This window comes from Peromyscus maniculatus, chromosome 18 (assembly GCF_049852395.1).
Source record: "Peromyscus maniculatus bairdii isolate BWxNUB_F1_BW_parent chromosome 18, HU_Pman_BW_mat_3.1, whole genome shotgun sequence".
NCBI classification, from domain to species: Eukaryota; Metazoa; Chordata; class Mammalia; order Rodentia; family Cricetidae; genus Peromyscus; species Peromyscus maniculatus.
The window spans coordinates 53866878-53887300 of NC_134869.1; the positions used below are offsets into that span (position 1 = coordinate 53866878).

At 35.0% G+C, this 20423-nt stretch overlaps 1 protein-coding gene and 1 pseudogene across 1 annotated transcript; both read right to left on the reverse strand.

The window, feature by feature from the left end:
- Positions 1 to 323: 323 nt before the first annotated feature.
- On the reverse strand, positions 324 to 1248 carry LOC102907847 (olfactory receptor 6C3-like; annotated as a pseudogene).
- A 7190-nt stretch (positions 1249 to 8438) lies between these two features.
- Positions 8439 to 9410, reverse strand: LOC102927706 (olfactory receptor 6C6-like). The gene has a single exon (XM_006996619.4). It carries the CDS (start codon positions 9396 to 9398, stop codon positions 8439 to 8441), a length of 960 nt encoding a protein of 319 aa, XP_006996681.3. The 5' UTR covers positions 9399 to 9410.
- Positions 9411 to 20423: the final 11013 nt, after the last annotated feature.

Consider the following 20423-nt stretch of genomic DNA (forward strand, 5'->3'; position numbering starts at 1 on the left):
TATTTTCTTCAAAACAGAACTATATAGCCTATAATTTATTAAAAGAGAAATATGGAGATATTTTTGATTTTATCAATATAAAATATATAAGTCAAGCAACAAATATTTTAGTCCCATTTGGTCATGTCACATTTCAAAACATAATTTCAGCTTATTTTACTTGAGTTGGTTTAAGTTGTGCTTTGAATAATGAATTGAATGGAAATAGAGAGCCTTGTACTGCCTTCGATATATCCAACTTTCCTTTGACAGAAAATAAAACAAATTTCACTTTATCTTTATTAAATCTTCACAATGGTATATCTTCACATTAACACATTCTTTCATTTGCTTCTGTAAAATGTGACTTTGTAAAATAAGTCTTTGAAAGCTCGTTTTACTTGCTGGTTCCTCAAGGTATAAATAAACGGATTCAACATGGGAGCAATTGATGTGTTGAGAACAGCTACTGCTTTTGTTAATGATGCCCTTTCTTGTGCAGAAGGTTTCACATAGATAAAAATGCAGCTTCCGTAGGACATAGAGATGACAATCATGTGAGAGGAACAGGTGGAGAAAGCCTTTATCCTCTGACTGGCAGATGGAAACCTCAGAATGGTGCTGATGATGCAGATGTACGACAGGATCACTAGAGCCAATGTGAATAGCAGAGTGACAAAAGCAAAGTAAAAGCCGATCATCTCTAGACTCCTTGTATCTGAGCATGAGAGCTGTAAGATGGGAAAGTAGTCACAGGAGAAGTGATAGATGACATTAGAAGCACAGAAGTCTAACTTGAGGACTAGCATGAGTGGTGGGAAGATGGTCAGAAATCCTGCCAGCCATGAGGCGAGGACAAGAAGGGTGCAAACTTTCTGATTCATGATGATGGTGTAATGCAGTGGTTTGCAGATGGCGACATAGTGATCATAAGACATAGCAGTTAGAAGAAAGAACTCAGACACCCCCATGGAGATGAAGAAAAATAACTGAGCCAAACAGTTGTTATAGGAAATTGTCTTGACTTTAGTAATTATTGACCCCAAAAATCTGGGGATGGAAACACTGGTGAATATAATTTCTAAGAAGGAGAAATTCTGGAGGAAGAAATACATAGGAGTCTTTAGGTGAGAGTCTAGCAAGGTAAGGATGATGATGGTTACATTCCCAGTGAGACTTAGTATATAAGTTATTAATAAAAAGATGAAGTTCTGGATCATCTGTTATGCCCAAGAGCACAAACTCTGTGATCACAGTGTGGTTTCTCATACTGATATTTTTCTTGGAACAAAATCTATTAGTGAAAATGAAACAAAGAATTTAATTTAGTAATATGAAAGTTTCAGAGGAATAAAGAGTTAAAGGAAGATGGTGTATGAGGAAAGGGCTCTTAGGGAAGTAAAATAAAACTAAGAATATATCATAAAGCCATATACAGTCTTCCTATATCTTAAAGTAGCTAAAATAAGGTTTAAAAGGAGACTAAATGGAAGTACTTTGCATGGGAAATCAACACTGCTCTAATAGCAGTAGACTTTAAATTAAAACACTATTGCCAGGTATGAGACACCTCCTTATGAACTGTTAGCCAATCATCCCCCAGAAACTCTCAAAGCAACACAGACTATTGCCATTATTTTTGGTTTCCCACCAAAACTAGAAATTAATACCCTATTGCTGAAAATATTATATAGTTTAGATATAGAGTATTAGGATAGATAGAATACAGAATATTCAAGTTTAAACTAGGCTGGACAGTTTCATCACGTTGGCTAGTATTCACAGTGCTGGAAGGTTCTATGCAGGCAGGGGAAGGTGAAGAGTAATAACTAGCCATATTCAGTTGTAGGTCCTTTGGGATGCAACACTGAACTGCCTGAAAATATATGCCCACCAGGTCAATAGTGACATGAATGTTCTAAGGGTACCCAATAGCTTCCATATTGGATTTGAGACCTGCTCCAATGGAGGGAACACATGCCTGCCTCTGTAGAACTGGTCAAAAGTCTATGGACAGAGAGGTCACAGTTCCTCTTGGTGAATATTCTATGAATTTTTTTCAAATGGAAATGTAAACTTCTTTCTGAATATTTATGTTTATACCCATAGATGAATGTGGCTCTCAGCTTTGGTTTAAAGACCCTCTTTCAGCAGTGTGGGATGGGTCAACGTACTGGAAATTAGTGGCTGTTGAATGTTTGGTCCTAAACAGGATGTCTGTCATACTTCACTATCCACCAGCATCCAGTGAACATTGCAGAAAAGAAGGTGAATAAACTGTGGGAACCATAGGATGGGGAGGAGCTCTGTATTCTGGATAGGGCACAGCTGTTGCAACAGTGAATGTGCAGCAGCTGTCTGCTACTTGAAAATAATTTGTAAAATAGAAAAAGAATTATTTTAATGCAATGTGTTTGAAAAAATATAGTGTTAACATTTCCATTGACATGATAGAATGGCTTCCTCCCCTGTTAGAATTATTGTAACTATTTGTTCATTCCTCATAAGGAGATTGATACATACTGTACTGAAAGGGAAAGTGTGTTTACAGATATTTGTTTATAGATCTCTCATCCATGAGTTCACATAAAGCCTCTATACATGCAATTTCTATACTCGCAATTTCTATACATGCAATGCCCTGAATTATAGATTGTTGTAATAACATTTATCAATTTCACCAATAGTTTGAATAGTCAGATACTGTGTTCTAAAAAAATGGATGGTTTTAGAACTGAAATGTGTAAGGTTTTGTGTTGAATCTGATGCTATATGTTAATTTACAATAACTTATTGGGTCGAATTGATAATACAATAAAAACTGAACACAGTTATGGTTATTATACTTTTCAGTCTTAGTACATATTCTCTTAAATACAATCCCAGAAATGCACTTGTTTGTGCTTACAGAAATAAAGGAGTAGTATCTCCTTGGTTACAAAGATTGCCTCCAATTAGAACTCTAATATAATACTATAACACATTGATGTAGTCACATGAGTTTTTATGCTTGTTGTTTTAATTATCTATGAACATTTTTTTTCTATAGTAACTTTATTTAGGGCTGAATAGATAGCTCAGCAGGTAGAGACAACTGCAGCTAAGCCTGGGGCCATGAGTTCAATTCCTTGAACCCATGTGGTGGAAGGAGATAACTGACTCCTGGAAGTTATTCTCTGACTTCAATAAACATGACAGGGTACATGCATACAATAAGTGCCGTACAAAGTTAAAACAAAGCAAAAATCTTTACACTTTTAATCTTCAGTTTTTCAGAGAACAAAAATGAAGTCATGAGGTAAAATTTTAATGCAAATATAACATTGTCTCCATGAGGAAATAGTAATTTCTGAATTATTAGGAATAAATAGAAATTATCATGGAATATACTTTATTAAAATTATAAAGCTAGAAATGTAAACAACATGACTTCTAATGTCTTGGTATGTAGCAATGAATAGCTGACTGTTACATAAGTTCTTTTTTGTGTGTGGTGTCATTGGTTTTTAATAGCAGAAACTGGAATACTGACAGGAAAATTATTGTGGGTTTTCTTATTTTGAGACAGGGTCTTACTGTGTAGATTAGGAAGGTCTGGAACCCCTAAAGATCCATTTGCCTCTGCTTCCTGACTGCTGCTTTTATTCAAATAATGGACATTTCTTCTCTTTTGTTTGCTTTTTTGTAATCAACATTATTTTATATTAATGCATGTATATATCTGTCATTAATATAACATGAAAATTTCAAACCAAAAGACAATCTGTTATTGTGGCTGAAATATATTAAAATATGTGGCCAATAGCAATTAATATGCCTAAGTGATGATTTGAGTAGCTCTCCTTTTCCCAAATAAACTATTCAGTAACAGATGAAATATACTTATTAAAAACATATAACATACTTTTTGTTATGTATGAAAACACCAATCAAAAATTTGTACTCTTAAATGCCTATTCACTTAAAATATTAAGCTTAGTATATTTATACTATTCTTGGGAAGTTTCAAATTTTTTAAAAGTATTTTTTATTAATTTTTCATACACTATATCTTGATTGTATTCTTTTAACTGCCCCAAGTCCTCCTAAATTTTTCTCATCTCTATGCCCATTCAACTTCATGTTCTATTTTCCTATTTCCTCAGATAAACCCCAATAAATATAAAACAAAAATAAAAACAAATGAACTAAATACAAAAGAAAAGAAAACAACAAAGAATAAGACTAAACACAACAAAATAAAAAGCATAGAGTTTATTTTGTGTTGGCCAACTACCCCTGGGCATGGGGTTTGCCCTACAGTGTGATTGATAGACCCAGTGACACTCTATTGGAGAAAACTGAATTTCCCTTTAGTGGGACTCCTAATGGCACATTGCTGTACCCATAAATAAAACATTTCCCATTCATTGTCAGAGAAACTTCCTCTTGCAGTAAAGAGTAATTGACAGAACCACAGCTGACAATGTGTGGAAAGTGACAGAGTTTGGAGCACTCAGCTCTATCTCAAAGTCCTCTTCTCAAGGCTCATGGAGCTGTGAGGAAGAAGAGGCTTAACAAAAAGTGCTGGAGGTCATAGATAACACCAAGAAAATAGTGTTACCCAGACACAACAGGACTACAGATATGATATCACAGAGCCTGTGACAGCATACACAAGACAGACAGAGAGAGAGAGAGAGAGAGAGAGAGAGAGAGAGAGAGAGAGAGAGATTTAAACAAGACAAAATCCCAGCAGGGAGAGGGTAAAGTGAAAACAAAATCCCACCTCTAAAAAAGAACCCATTTTCAATTCTAGAGACTTTGCTGATTCAGTTCAACCTCATGTCTATTACATAAAATCCTCTCACATAGATGAAGAACACTCCTGAAGTACATGAACAATTTCTAGCAGTGTCAGAAGTAAAAATAAATTTATCTAAAATATCTTCTTTGTATGAACGTACCAGCTAGGAACTGGCCTGAAAAACTTATCATCTTAAATCATGACATTTCTTTAATTTCCAGGGAATAGTGGGTGGTGAAACATTTTAAAGTCCTCCAAAGTAGGTAAAGATTGAATATTACATAAGGATAAGACAATTTACCTTCTGTGGTCACTATAAATTCCTGAGAGACTAGCTTGAAGAAAGGAAGGAAGCAATCAGAGGTTAATTCAGATGTAATGCTCTTATGAAATATCTGTCTGGAAAGCACAGCAATATAGGGAGATGAAAATATTGTAGGCCAATGAACTGATGTAATCGACCTCCTTTCTCTTCAGCCAAACTTAATTTTCATAATAAACACATGGGCTGCTCTAGACTTGGTAGATAATTTATTCTCAGGTCCTTTGGGATTGGCTAAATATAGAACTGAACTATTCTAAAACATTTTCTTTGTTAAGGGTAGCATCCATATTTTACTCACCTGTACATTTTGAGAGCCCAAAGAAAATGAAAAACTAATAAAAAACTATTTAATATCTTTACAAATCAACAAAATTTTATTTGATACTAGTGAAAGTATAACAAGCTGCATTTACTATGGACATCATTATGGGGCGGGGGATGTCTCAAAAAACTACCACATGACTCACCTATACCATTATTGGGCCTGTACCCAAAAGACTCTAAATGCCACCACAGAGGTATTTGCACATTTATGTTATTTTTTTCTCAATTTACAGTCAAGGAAATGGAACCAGTTTACTGTTCATTAACACATGAATGTGTGGTATATACCCTCAATTGATTTTTATTTAATCAAAGAAAAATTAATAATGACATGTATAGAAAAATGAATAAATCTGGAATTTCTTATGTCAAATTAGGCAACTCTGACTCAATAAGACAAAATGTCATTTTCTTTCATAAGTGAATCCTAGATTTGAACTGTTCTATGTGTGTATGTATGCACAGCTGTGGTGTGTGTCTTGGCCATGAAACTAGAAATGGTACCATGAGAAAGGAGGGGGAGGGTTTTAAGCAAACAGAATATGGAAGCACAATAAATATGATATGAAAGTGGGAAGGAAAAACTGGGGGAAGATTGGTTTAGGCAGGGAACCTAAGTGGGTAGAATCACAAAAGCAAAGTAGGAATAAAAATTCCCTAACAAGACCAAGTACTTTGTGCTTTTACTTTAAAAAATAAAAAGGAGAATGTGTTAAAATTTATTTTTTAAACTAATAATGTTGTAAGATGCAAGAATATTAGTAGTATATAATAGTGTATATAGTAGTGTATAAGGATATACAGAGTCATTGTTATATTTGCAACCTGGCTTCAATTTCTCTCAAATCTTCAAATGAAATTGTACACAATATTATAGTCTATGAGATACTTCTATGTATTCACTCAGAAACAAGTCCTATTTACTCAGTTACAAGAGATGTTTTCTTTATACTTTACACACATTTACAAATTTTACAGATGCATTCAATTCATGAAATTTTATTATACAAAATACTCTTCAGATTTCCTGTATGTTTTTCCTTTTCTAGTCATTATTGTAAAGAGCGTTACTCATGATCAACCTTTTAGACAGTTGTTGAAGATTGAGGAGGGTTGCATATAGTTTAATAATGTAGGAAGAGTACTGTGCATATTAGCATGTTATATAGTTTAAAACTACACTAATAGATATTGAACAGAAATTATTTTTATGTCTATGAATTGTCTATAAAGAGTTAATTTTCTATTGTGCTTATTGTGTAAATTATTAGATAAAGGGATTTCTGTACATTAATATATAACTTGAATTTTAGGTAAATACACAAAATAATGGGTTTCATTATGGAAGTTTATACACATGTCATTCCTTTGATTCCTTTATTCTTGTGTACTACACCTCCTCACTCATTTTTCAAATTATTTCATTCATGTTGTGACTTTCCTCTGTATGTCTCGGCCCTCTGTTAAGTCACTGTATATTTTTTCCAGTTAGAAAAATTTTTCAAAAAATTTTTTTATTTAATTAACATTTTTTCATTCCCCTCATCACCTCCCATCTACCCCCTCCCCATCCATTCCTCCTCAGTCTCCATTTAGAAAGAGGCAGGGGCTTGAACAAAGCATGGTACATCAAGTTGAGGCAGGATCGAGCTCCTCCCCTTGATGGATAAGGAAATGTGGTACATTTACACAATGAAAAATTTACTGAGCTGTAAAAAGTAATGGCCTCATGAAATTTGCAGGCAAATCAATAGCACTAGAAAAAAATCATTCTGAGTGGGGTAACTCAGGCCCAGAAAAAAACAAAACAAAACAAAACAAAACACATGGTATGTGCTCACTCATAAGTGGATTATTAGGAGTAAATTATAGGATAACCAACTACAATCCATAGCCCCAGAGAGTCTAGGTAACAAGGAGGGCCCAAAGAAGGATGCATGGATTTTCCTGGGAAAGGGAATAGAAGAGATCTCCTGGGTAAATTGGGACAAGGGTGAGGAGAATGGGGTAATGGGAACTTGAGGGAGTGGGTTGGGCAGGCTGAGTATTGGGGGCAGGTTGGAGGCTGAATGGGGGCATGGGAGTAACAAAAGAGACATCTGGATGCGCGCAGGAGAGGGGGTGCATTTTGGGGTTAGAAAAGTTTTGAAATCTATAAACTGTAAAAATAATGTGCCAGGCAAGGTGTGCCTACTGTGAAAATAGTGGCATTGTTGTTAATCAGTGTCTTCAATTGCTTTCTGATTAGAGTTGAGGCCCATTCTACAAGATTGATTCTTGCCTGATTCTGTAAACCTAGGTAAAAAAATAACAGCTAAGGAGGGCTCAGGCTCTTGGATTAACCTAATGTTGTTATTTAACTAAGTTATCATTGTGCAAGCAGCTTTCTATGTTTATATCCATAGACAAATGTGACTTCCAGATCAGAAAATCTTTTTTTTTCCTCCCAATAAACGACAGGGATTACAGACACACATAACTGCTGTGGTAGAGAATAATACGTAATAGTTGATTACTCAGGTCAAACCAGCACATTTACATATCGCTTTCACAGGCTCAGGGATCATTTCAGAAGAAGTAGTAGGAAAAAAGAAAGAGCTCAAAGAGGAGGAGACAGGCTGGATAACGCTGTCTTTTGGGCATGGTATGCTTCTCTTGGTACTTGCAATGGTTGACATAAGACTCCACCCATCAATAGTCAATCATGGATCAGGGAAAATCTCATTCAGCTCTACCACTTACGTATGAAAATCCAGAAATAAAGTACAAAACGGGGTATATCTTTGATATGAAATTCCAAAAGAGATAACACTCTCAATAGTAGTTGAAAAATCACCTGTAGACATTTGATTTAATTTCAAATGGATGTAAGAGGTATTAGGGGAATGTTTGTAGGGAAGGATGATGGAATTTAAGGGAGCAGGGGAAAAAGGGTAATAGAGAACATGAGTCTTGATGCATAGATCATAACTGACATACTTGGAAATTATATTCCCCTTTTTTCATTCATGTCCCAGTAGCATACTATTTATGCCTAAACCTTAACTCATTGTTTTGAGAAGAATACAATCTGTGAAGTACCTGTTTGAAAGCATCCTTCACCTGTTGGCTTCTTAAGGTGTAAATGAAAGGGTTTAGCAAAGGGGCCACGGAAGTATTAAGCACAGCTACACTTTTATTTAAAGTCACCCTTTCCTTGGCTGATGTTTTCATGTACATGAAGATACAACTCCCATAAGTAATGGAGACAACAACCATGTGTGAGGAGCATGTGGAAAAGGCCTTTCTCCATTGTTGAGCTGAAGGGAACTTGAGGATGGTTTTGATGATGAGTGTGTAGGAGAGGATCACTAAGATCAAGGTGATGACCAGTGTCATCACAGCCAAGGCAAAGGCCATCAATTCTATGAAATGTGTGTCTGTGCAAGACAGCTGGAGGACAGGAGAAGTGTCACATAGGAAGTGATCTATTGTTTTAGAAGCACAAAAATCCAGCTTGAGTCCCAAGAGCAAAGGGGGGAAGATGACTAAGAACCCAGTCACCCAGGAACTGATGACCAGCAGGTGACACACTTTGCTGTTCATGATGATGGGGTAGTGCAGTGGTCTGCAGATGGCTACATAGCGATCATATGACATTGCAGCCAAGAGGTAGAACTCTGTGATTAGTAATAGAAAGAAAAAGAATAATTGAGCTGCACAAGCATTGTAGGTAATTGTTCTGTCTCCAGTGAGGATGCTCATTAAGAACCGTGGAATACAGGCAGATGTGAATGCCATTTCTAGAAAGGAGAAATTCCGGAGGAAGAAATACATTGGAGTCTTGAGGTGGGGATCCAGCAGGGTGAGGAGGATGATCACTAAATTCCCCATCAGGCTCAAGATGTAATTAATAAATAGAAACAGGAAAATCAGAATTTGTAATTGAGGGTCATCTGTCAGTCCAAGCAAAATGAAGACAATCTCCACAGATTGGTTCTTCATTTCCTTTTCCCCCCTAATAAGTCTATAGAAAACAAAACAAAATTAAATTTAAAAATAAATTAAAAAACAAAGAAGGAAAAAAACCCAAACAACTAATATCACATATCATACATAAGAAAAATCTTTATTCCTTTGTAATCATATCAAGGTCCATTTTCATTGTATAACCCATGTAAAAATATTTTAATGTGTTTAGAGTTCATCTCATGAATATATCATATACCTCATCATTATGTGTCTTAGTTAAGCTTTCTACTGTTACCATAAAACATCATGACCAAAAGTAACACGGGGAGGAAATGCTTTAAAGGGTTTCCCTTACTTTATAGCTTTTAAGTCCACTAGTGGGGGACTCCAGGGCAAGAACTAAGGGAAGGAACCCAGAGGCATGAACTTCTGCAGAGGCTATGGGGGAGTGCTGTTTACTGATTGACATGCTCTTCATGGCTTTCTCAGATTCCTCCTAGGACCACCTTTCCATATCAACCATCCATCAAGACAATGCAACATAGACTTGTCCAAAGGTCTTTCTGGTGGGGATATTTTCTCAATTGAGGTTTTCTCTTCCCAAGTGACTATAGCTTGTGTCAATATGACATAATGCTAGCTTATAAGACTCAGAACCTTATTTAACTCTAAGTTAAGTAAGTCCTTTTGCCTGTTTTATAGGAGGCATGTCAGTTATGTGTTCATCTGTTCCTGTCTTTGTAGTAATTTATTTAAAGAAATTGTGCAAGTTTGTGGTATTTGAAAATTTCTCATTTAAAAATATTGAGTTAGTTACTACTTGAGTGATACAATGGTTATAATAAATGATGGTGTTCCCAGTAGCTGTAGTAATTCCCAAAGTAGGGATCTACATCTAGGGCATTTCTAAGAAAGAAAATCCTTAAAGAAGAAAATACATGAGACTGTAGTAGGAGGTTCTAGTAGGGTGAGTGTGGTGATAATCAGAGTTCAGTTCCTAGAAATGAACTGTGGAACACAAAATCACACAAATTTCTAACTGAGTAATCATGTGAACCTGCTACCATAAGCTCTGTCTTTCTAGTAGGATTTCTCATTACCATTGTCTGTCTTATGACAGTTTTGAATGGAGAAAAATATCTGTATGGAAAAAGTAATAACTAGTGTTTAACCTATGAATACAAAGCCAGTGTTTTAAATAAAAATACAAGGCTCATTTTTCATTTTCAAACAATTGTATAAGACAAATACCTTAAATTTATACAATACTTAGATTCAATATTAAAACTTTGTGTATCCTGCCAATTTTATAGTCATGTAAGCATAGGAAATTTTGAAATAAAAGGAATATTTATTTTGAATAATTAAGATACACTTAAAGTTTAGAAAATGCACATGTTCTGTATAATGTCATTGAATACCAGATATTTTCCTGATTTGTTTTAGGAATTGTATAGTAGAATCAAGTGATATGAACGAACAACAATCTATATCTGTCAATGAATATGCACATCCACAGAAACAAACCTAGACAATATCAGTAATTAGCATTAGTTCATTGGTACTGTTTTATTCAGTCAACCAAAGATTAGCATATCTGATTTTTGAGTGATTTTGTTTTATGGCCAATGACACTGGTGTCCTGGTATTTCCACCTAATAAAGGATGCTGAATTTATGCTTTTCATTTAAGGCTTCTGAGTTATCACTCATACCGCATTCCAGATATGATTTTTTTCATTATGAACAGTTTGGTAATGCTGTTACAGGGAGCAACATACCATCTCTTTTTCATTTCTGTGGTATTGACACAATGCAGGGTCTAGTGATATGAAATGTCTGTTAAGTTACTGTAGGAACAGAAAAACATGTAAATATTTTAGGACATACTAAGAAATCACAGAATGATATGATACGAATAATAGCAAACAAAATATTTTGGCTAGCATTCACAGCAAAGGGTAGACTGACTGAGGCTGATTTCAGAAGTCGTGATTTTAAAATTATTCTATTTTATAAAAGCTTTCCTTAAAGATTTTATTCAAATTCGAATCAAAAGCCAACTCACATAACATTTATTAAAAAATTAATGACATCATCTCTAGTGAAAAACTTTTATGAGATTTTTAAATAACCATAATATGATCACTTGGGCCATTTAAAGTAAAAATATATAAGGTCGTATGTTCTTCATTGTGAATGTTAATAGAATTATTTCTAACCCCTGAGGTACAAATTGTTCTTTAGGAAACAGTAAAAGTTCAAAAATAAACATATAAAGAACCAAAGGATAATTGAAAATCAATTATTTCCTTTGTTATTTATGGGAATATGCAGAAAGATACATATGAGCATTTGGATATTTAAATGGTCCATAAAGAAACCAAAAATTTGAGGTAGGATGTTCTAGGCAGATGACCCAGCCAGAGACAAAGAAAACCTAATGTATCACACAAGCTTTGCTTGGAAAAAATACTTATTATTTTCATATTTATTCATCACTCATAGAACCATAAACTATTATAAGGAAGAGTACCATGGTCATTGAAGTTCTGTAGGACATGTAGATGTTATAAAACAATATATCATAAAATATGCTAATTTATACAAATCTTCCCATTAGTAGCACTGATGCAACTGTTTAATTATACTATACTTACACTAAGTTTTCCTCATATGAAATTATTGATTTTTCTGATTTAACAATTACACACCTCATACATCTTCATAGTACATACTGTAAAGGAAAACAACACAAATCACACTGTGTGTAATATGACCCACAAGCACATAAATACAATTGCATTTAGTTTTGTTGGAGCTTATGGATACCACATAAAATTGGAAATTTTTTCTAATGTTAAAACATATTATATTAAAATACTAACCCTTTATTAGTTCAAAAGCTCTCTTCAGTTGAGCATGTAAATTCCTCCAAATGTGTGCTTTCGTATGTCAGTTATTATCCTGGTGAACAAAGAGTGTGGATGGACCATTCCTTCTTCCTCATTCTATCCTAAAATATATGACAGATTTGCTTATTTATATAAGCAAATGAACTAGCGATACTATTTTTGACTAATAATGCTTGGGAGGAAATTAGTATTTCTGTAGTACTATAGTTCATTTATTTAAAGCATTTAAAACCTTGTTAAATGTAACATACACCATAATATAGAAATTCACCATCTCTGAAATAACGAAGAATTTATGCTTCTGTTTCCTATAGGAAAACATTTAATAAGAACAAACAATTCTCAGGGTAACTAGACCTAACACCACCTTTTCCTAAGGGATTGCCAAATTGTATGATGCAGAAATCCTGCTTATAAAAGTAAACATCCACACATAGACTTTTACTTCTTTTAATTACAGTTCAGAAAATTAATTACTGATTAATATTTCATTGCCTAATTTACACTAATCTTTTGTAAATATAACTACATGGTTCTGGGTTCAAAATCAGAGAAAACAAAGAATATTTCAAGTGAATGTGAAAAGTGATAATGTAAGATGGGAAAGTATAACCTGTTGTATACCAATTAACCCTAAGATAAAGATGTTATTCTAAAAATGCCTGATTCCTCTTGGCTCATTTGCTTAACAGTATATACTGTCAATCACAGGACCATGCCAACACATGCAGGCATTTCAAACATTACTACAGATGCACAGTTCTTTGTAAAGCTGAACCTTAACTTTTTTTTTATCATTCTCTTAGAGGTCAATCAAGTTTTCAATTATAATAATTAGAACAGTATTAACATCTAAAATTGTTTAGCTGTACTAATATCTAAAATATGTATATTATATGATGCATTTTCAAAAACCATAAACTTCTCAGTGTTCAAAATTATGTTACAATCTTTGGGATGAATTCCTCATAATGATTGCCAAATGAAAAGTAAACAGTAATTTAAACAAAACTAAATAAATTCTCTATCTGGATTCAGTCAATTCCACATTAATGGACAAGTGCTCCTGTTTCATTCATTCTCCACAACTGAGTGGGTTGTCTTCAAATATTCAGAATAATTTGTAGCTTAGCGATATTTGTTTAGAATCTATGTCTTCTACTTTCATATCACTTTCTTATTTTTTTTTCGTATAAGAGAAATCCCATCCATTTGCCTTTGGATTCTTGTTTTATTAATTTGCATGCTGAATTTTAGTACCATCCACTCTTATGAAAATGATCTGATTTTGTTCTTTTTTGATGAATGCACTGCACGATGTGCATTATTATATTTTCTCAGTTCTTTTATTTGCTGACAGTCACTTAGGCTCACTCCATGAGTTAGGTAGTGATACAATAAATATGGCTATCCCTACATATTATGAAGGGATAACTAACCATGAATGCCTTTTAAAAAATTCAGATAATGAACTTTTATTTCTGCTAGTTGTGTTTTTTCTTTAAAAGTTGTCAACATCACTTATCTTCTACATTTCTGAGTTTTTGTATATTTATTGAAGGAAATAACCAATGTTTAATATACAAGACAAACTAGAAAAATATGAACAAAAAAGAACAAGTTGTCCAGTACTTTAATTTCTTCGCTTAACTCTTTATTGTAGCACTGGTATTCCACTTCAGATATTTTTGAAAAGCTATTTGGAAACTCACTTCTCTGAAAACTTCATATATGTGAGTGTGTGTTTGTGTGTGTGTGTGTGTGTGAGACAGAAATTTTAAAGGAGTCACTACAAAAAGGGGAACAGAATGCTCAACTAGCTGTCTTGTTACCATAAGTAAGAACCCTGGTCCTAGAAATGGTTTCCATCTTGCTGAGTCATTGTTCAAAGGGATTCCATAGAACTCTCAAAGATTTAAGACTATTTCCAAGGCTGTTGGTTACCCTCTGCCATCTGACAGTAAGGCCCTATTGCTGAAGACATCACTTTTCATCAAGAATGGAGAAATTGAGCTAATGTTCAAAGAAACTTTATCCCTACTAACTAGAGTTCATGGCACTGGAAAGTACTATGGACACTATTGGAGAAGAAAAGTAATCATCAATATCTCCCAGATACAAACCATGTGATACAACAGCAATCTCCCTGCAAGATACACTAGTGCAATGGTGGCATAGATATTATGGGAGTAATAAGCCACCTCTTTTAAATTTAAGGCCCAATCTACGAGGTGGAACCCACACTTGACATTCTTAATGAGGCCAACTTGAAACTAGATAGGTCATGGGCGCTAGGGGAAACATACTACAATTATTCTGCTAACTGAACATAGCAACAAAATGACCCCTGATGACATATTTCTATACCCATAGATCAGTGAATTGTTCAGCTCTCATCAGAGAAGCTTCTTCTTGCAGTAGATGGTAATTAACATAGAGACATACAACTAGAAAATGCAGATATCGAGAAACCTTGGACTACTCTTCCTTTATCACATATCTTTAAAGTATAGTTCCTGACTCCCTTGGGTGTATTCTCAGGAGTGATATATCTGGCAAATATGCTAATTCTATTTATAGTTATTTTGAAGAGCTTTATGATGATTTCCACAGTGAATGGACCAATTTACATCTTTGCCAAGAATATATCAAGGTTCTATCCCCCTACATTCTCACCAGAACTCATTTTTTTGTATGTTCATACATAGAATTGTATTTTGTGCTGCTGTAATGATTTCTCCATAGATCAATGGAGATAGGAAAGGAAGGATGAAAGCACCGCTTGAGTAAATGAAACAAGCTCTGAACCTCAGAAAAAGCAAGAGGAAAATGTAGGAAAAACACAAGAAGATCCTGGCATAGGTAAGGACTTTGTGAAGAGGACTCTGATTGTTTATGAAGACCAGAAGTTTACACATTGGATCTTATGAAATAAAAAGGCTGTATATAGCAAAAGGTAAAGGAAATTACTGATTGAGTGAAGAGATAGCCCACAGAATGAGATAAAATCTTTTTATTCAGCTATGCATCCAACAGGTTACTAACACAGAGAATATAAAACCAAAAACCAAAAAAATAAAATGTAAGCATGAAGAAAACAGATGAGTCACAAAACGAACCGTGTTGCTGAGAAGGGTGTTCCAGAAAGAAGAAATAGAAATGGTCATTCAAAAGTGATCAATATCTCGGACCAATAAAGAAATACAAATTGAAACTACTTGGATTTCCATCTTACTCCAGTCAGAGTGGCTATCAAGAAAAGAAACTGCAACAAATGTTGACAAGGATGTGGGAAGTGATGGTGGCTGTGGAACTGCTGTATCCTTTATGTAAATTAAATTAAGTAAAAACTCAAAAAAAGTGTGTGGGTTTCCTAGAAAGCTAAAAGTAGAAATACTGTATGACCCAACTAAACCATTCCTTTGTAGATACCCACAGAGATACTAGCACCCCTACATTCATTGTTGAATTATTTACATGGTGGAAATGGAATCTTAGATGTTTATCACCTGATGAATGGAGAAAGAAAATGTGATACTTATTCACAATGGGATCTTATTTAGGCATAAAAATATAAAAAATTTAAAATTCTGTGGAAATGGGTGCATTTGTAAGATACTATACTAAGAGAAGTAACTTGGCCTCAGAAAGTCAAACATCACATGTTTTCTCTTATAGTGGTTCTTAGCTTCAAATGTTTAGATTTATGTATTTAAACTGGAGATAGTTCCTGTAATGCAGGAAGCTAGGAAGGGGTTATGAAGATAAAAAGTCTCTCTAAACCCTCAAAACAAAACAATCTATTGTCACTGCTCTTAGCTTTCCACCATAACTAGGTGATAAGACTCTATTGATGAAAATATCTTAAAGTACAGTTTTAGGGCATGTAGAAATCAAGATATAAGTAAAGTGGAAGATTGCTCCACGATGGTACATTTCTTGTTAGGACGCTGCTATGCAAATTGCTGAGGTAGAAAAAGCAGCAACAAGCCATAGGCTTATGCAGCTGTGGATCCAAACAACAGCACAGGCAGGAAAGTTTGCCCCTGGTGTAGAAGTGGCTTGATTATCATGCATGTATCCAGTCACTTTCTGATTGGATCTTAAGCTGTTCCAAGAAAGGGAATTCATATCTGATATTGTAAGCTGGTCACTGACTTTTTAAAAGATGACCCTCCTCATTGTGGGTGAACATGGTCTTTCTGGTGTGTACTAAAATAGAAAAAGAAATGAGTGAATTTTCACTCTCTAGATCTCACACTGAGATGTCTATCTAATCCTATCCTTGAACAATTTTCACACAGGCAAACTCTTACTCGTTCTTTGAACATTGAGCTTACATTCTCAGGTCGTTGGGCATGAGCATGAATTAGAGGCATACCATCGATTTTCTTAGGCCTATAGTTGACATGGCCAATCTCTCCTGATGAAAACGAATCTCTCTCATTTTCAAATTTTAAATCTAGTGTCTCATCCAAATCTGCCATTGTTTTATTCTCTAAAGAATCCTGACTTGTACACTCTGCCTCCTTTGGATTACAGAAAACATTATTTAACGAAAAGAATTAATACAAAGAACTAGCTCTTTCTTAAGTTTAGCAGTGGAAAATGATATTCTCATGGTTAATTCTGGACACTTTGACATAACTGTCTATACACAGAGTAGGTTTGAATTGACTTTAAGAGGGTTTCAGCTTTATTTTCTAGTTTTCCTTTTTCTATTTTTTTTTCAGCTTCTGCAGTTTACTCTGTGGCTTTCTGCAATATTTCCTTTGGTGTATTTCTTTTTTTTCTTTTTCTTTTTTTTCTTAAAAAGATGTTATTTTATTTTTTAACAGAATGAAATATAGCAAGATAAAACAAACAAACAAAAAATCATCACATTGAACTTGGACAAGCCAATCAGCGGGAGGAAAAGAACCTCCAAAGAGAAGTCACAAGAATCAGAGACCCACTCTTTCACACATTCAGGAGTCCCATAAAATACTAAGCTAAAAGCTATAATAAATATGCAGAGGACCTGGTGCAGATCTGTGTTGGCCCTGTGTTTGCTGCTTCAGTCTCTGTGAGTTCATGAGAGCTTTGCTCTGTTGATTTAGAGGGCCTGTTCTCCTGGTGTTTTCCATATCCTCTGGTTGTTACACACTTCTATCTCCTTTTCCATGGGGTTCCCAGCTCTGAGGGGAGGGATTTGGTGGAGAAATCCCATTTAGAGACCTCCCAGGGTCTTTAAAGTCTGGCTGTGGGTCTCTGTGCTTGTTCCTATTTGTTGCAGGAGGAAGCTTCTGTGATGATGATTGAACACAGCACTAATTTATGAGTATAGTAGAGTATCATTAGGACCCATTTTATTGTTACTTTTTATTTTACACCAGTAGTATTTGTTTTTACCCCAGGTCTATGGGCTAGCTAGTCTCTGGGCCTTTGTCATCCAAGAAGTATTACGTATGGGTTTCATTTCGTTGAGTGGAGTAGGCCTTAAGTCAAATCGGGTATTTATTGGTTACTTCCACAAAATTCGTGCCACCATTCCCTAGCATATATTGTAGGCATGACATATTGCAGATCAAAGATTTTGTGGCTGGGTTGATGTTTCATTTTCTCTTTTGGTAGTGGGCAGAGTTCCTTCCCAAATCAAAGACACTAGAATGTAGGAGTGAAGGGTCTATGTAGGCATCAGCCTTACCTTACCATGTTCAACAAGTTGTGTTGATGTTGTTTTTAGGAATGGGGCCTTGCTGTCAGTTTATGGAGAGCAATCTATTGTCATGGTAATATCCTGGGCTCCCTGGGGAACTTCATTAGACTCCTTTGGCCAATAGCTCAATTGGTTGTAACCTAGTCCCAGTACTTGAAACTTTGTTGACAAGAGATGGCCAGTTGGATTCTGTCTCTCTCATTATTTGGAGACTTTATTAGGACCCCTTCATGTATTTTAGGAAGTTTCTGTAGATGTAATTCTAAACAGTCTTATTTAATAAAAAATAGAGCCAAATAAAGAGTTAAAAGCCCAGAGATTAGAGCAGTAGCCAAGAACTAAGACCACCTTATCTTATCACTGGCTGCTGTCCTTCCTCTGAGAGAAAGAGACCTTTTACTGTGTGATCTGTCTTTTTATTGTCTTTCTGATCTACCATCTCATTGGCTTTAAACTCAACCACATGATTTCCTCGTCACTGCCTGTCTATACAGACCTCCAGGTCTCTATGGTTCGTACTGAGAATTAATGTTTGTGTCACCACTTGGCTGTGTCCTTGAACACACAGAGACTCTGCCTGCCATGTGATCAGATTGAGATGTGTGCCACCATGCCAGACTTCTTCTAAATGGCTTGCTTTTAGCTCTGACCCCCAGGCAATTTTATTTTATTAACATACAAATAAAATCACATTTCAGCACAAATAAAATATCACCATAAGTTTCCACTGGATTAGGTTTCCATACCTACCCTGAAATGCTCTTCATTTATAGATGTCTTTCGCTGTATTCCCTCTCTCAACCCAATCTTCCCCTCCCCCTTCACACTTGGTCCTGCTGTTCCTGTCCCCCTGCTCCTAGTCAACCCATAAAATCTGTATATAAAATCTATAAATAAAATTCTATTTCCACCTCCCAGGGAGATCCATGTGTTCCCCTTAGTCCCTTTCTCTATACCTAGCATTTCAGGGTCTACATATTATAGCCTGGTTATTATTTGTTTAATGGCTAACATCCACATATAAGTGAATATATACCATATTTATCTTTCTGGATTTGAGTTACCTCACTCAGGATGACTTTTTCTTCTTACATCCATTCCCCTGAAAATTTCATGATGTCTTTTTTCTTTAAACCCCTGAGTGTAATGTACACTCCATTGTGTAAATGTAACACATATTCTTTATCTGTTTTTCCACTGAGGGACAACTAGGTTGTTTCCAGTTTCTGGCTATTATAAATAAGCATCAATGAACATGGTAAACAAGTGTCCTTGTGATAGGATGAAGTGACCTTTATGTGTATGCCCAAGAGTGGTATAGCTGGGTCTTAGGTAAACTGATACCCAGCATTCTGAGGAACCATCACACTTATTTCAATATTGGCTGTACAATTTTGTGCTCCCACAAGCAATGATTAAGTGTACCCTTATAAAACTTTTTTTACTAGTTCTTTGAGAATTTCATAGTGTGTTTTGATCATACATTCATGATTTTTTTAAATTTCATTGCTGGCTAAGGAAGAAACTTTTATTTGTATCTTTGGCGTCATTTGAAACATACTTTTTCTATTCTTGTCTTATAAGTGGGGTTTTGATAAGCCAGTTGGTAGTTCTGGAAGCTTTGGGTCTTAAGTTCCTTTGCAATTGTGGAAAACTAATGGGATCCTCACTGAAAACTTGGAATCCATATAGGCTGTTTTTTCCTTCCTGACTCATTCTATAAATTTCACTAGATCAGTGAAATTTCTTCAGCATTCTACGTACTAACTTGTATATTTCATGCAGCATATAATAGACATAGTACATGATGATTAATAACTATTTTATAAAAAATAGTTAAAAATGTGAAAATATTATGAATAATATATTCATTTCCTGAATAGTTATAAAGACACTATCAATTCTTATAGTAAAAATTTATGAAAAAAAAGCTTTTAAAATGTATTTTTTCATGTTTATAAAAATACTATTGAAATCTTCAAATACATATCATGGACTTCCACACAGTTTTTAGCAACAGCATCGACCAGTCATCCACATGGCCTCTAGCATCAGCGTGTGCTGTGGACCTCAGCATGGTGGTAGTATAGACCATGGACATCATCATGACCCTTGGTGGAAGCACAGGTCTGGAACATCAACATAGCCTCCATGCAAGGAAGCTACTTTTGCAGTGCATTGGTGACTGCAAACTCACAGTTTAGAAAGAAATTCATAGAAGGCTTCTGTGACACGATCCCCCCCCCATCCTCCCCAAAAAGAGGACATAAATTCAAAAGAGAGAAAGGACTGTTATAGGGTAGAGTGTGTTGGGAGGAAATGAAAGGGAGAAATTATGTAATTATCTTAAAATCTCAAAATAAAAAGTTTTAGGAACCACAAAGTGTCATTTTTAATGTTCAGTAAATAATGTATATTAACGTTTATAAATATCTCTCTCATTTCT

What these genes read in the sequence shown, in the direction of transcription:
- LOC102927706 (XM_006996619.4), bottom strand. Translation starts at nt 9,398, where the DNA reads ATGAAGAACCAATCTGTGGAGATTGTCTTCATTTTGCTTGGACTGACA.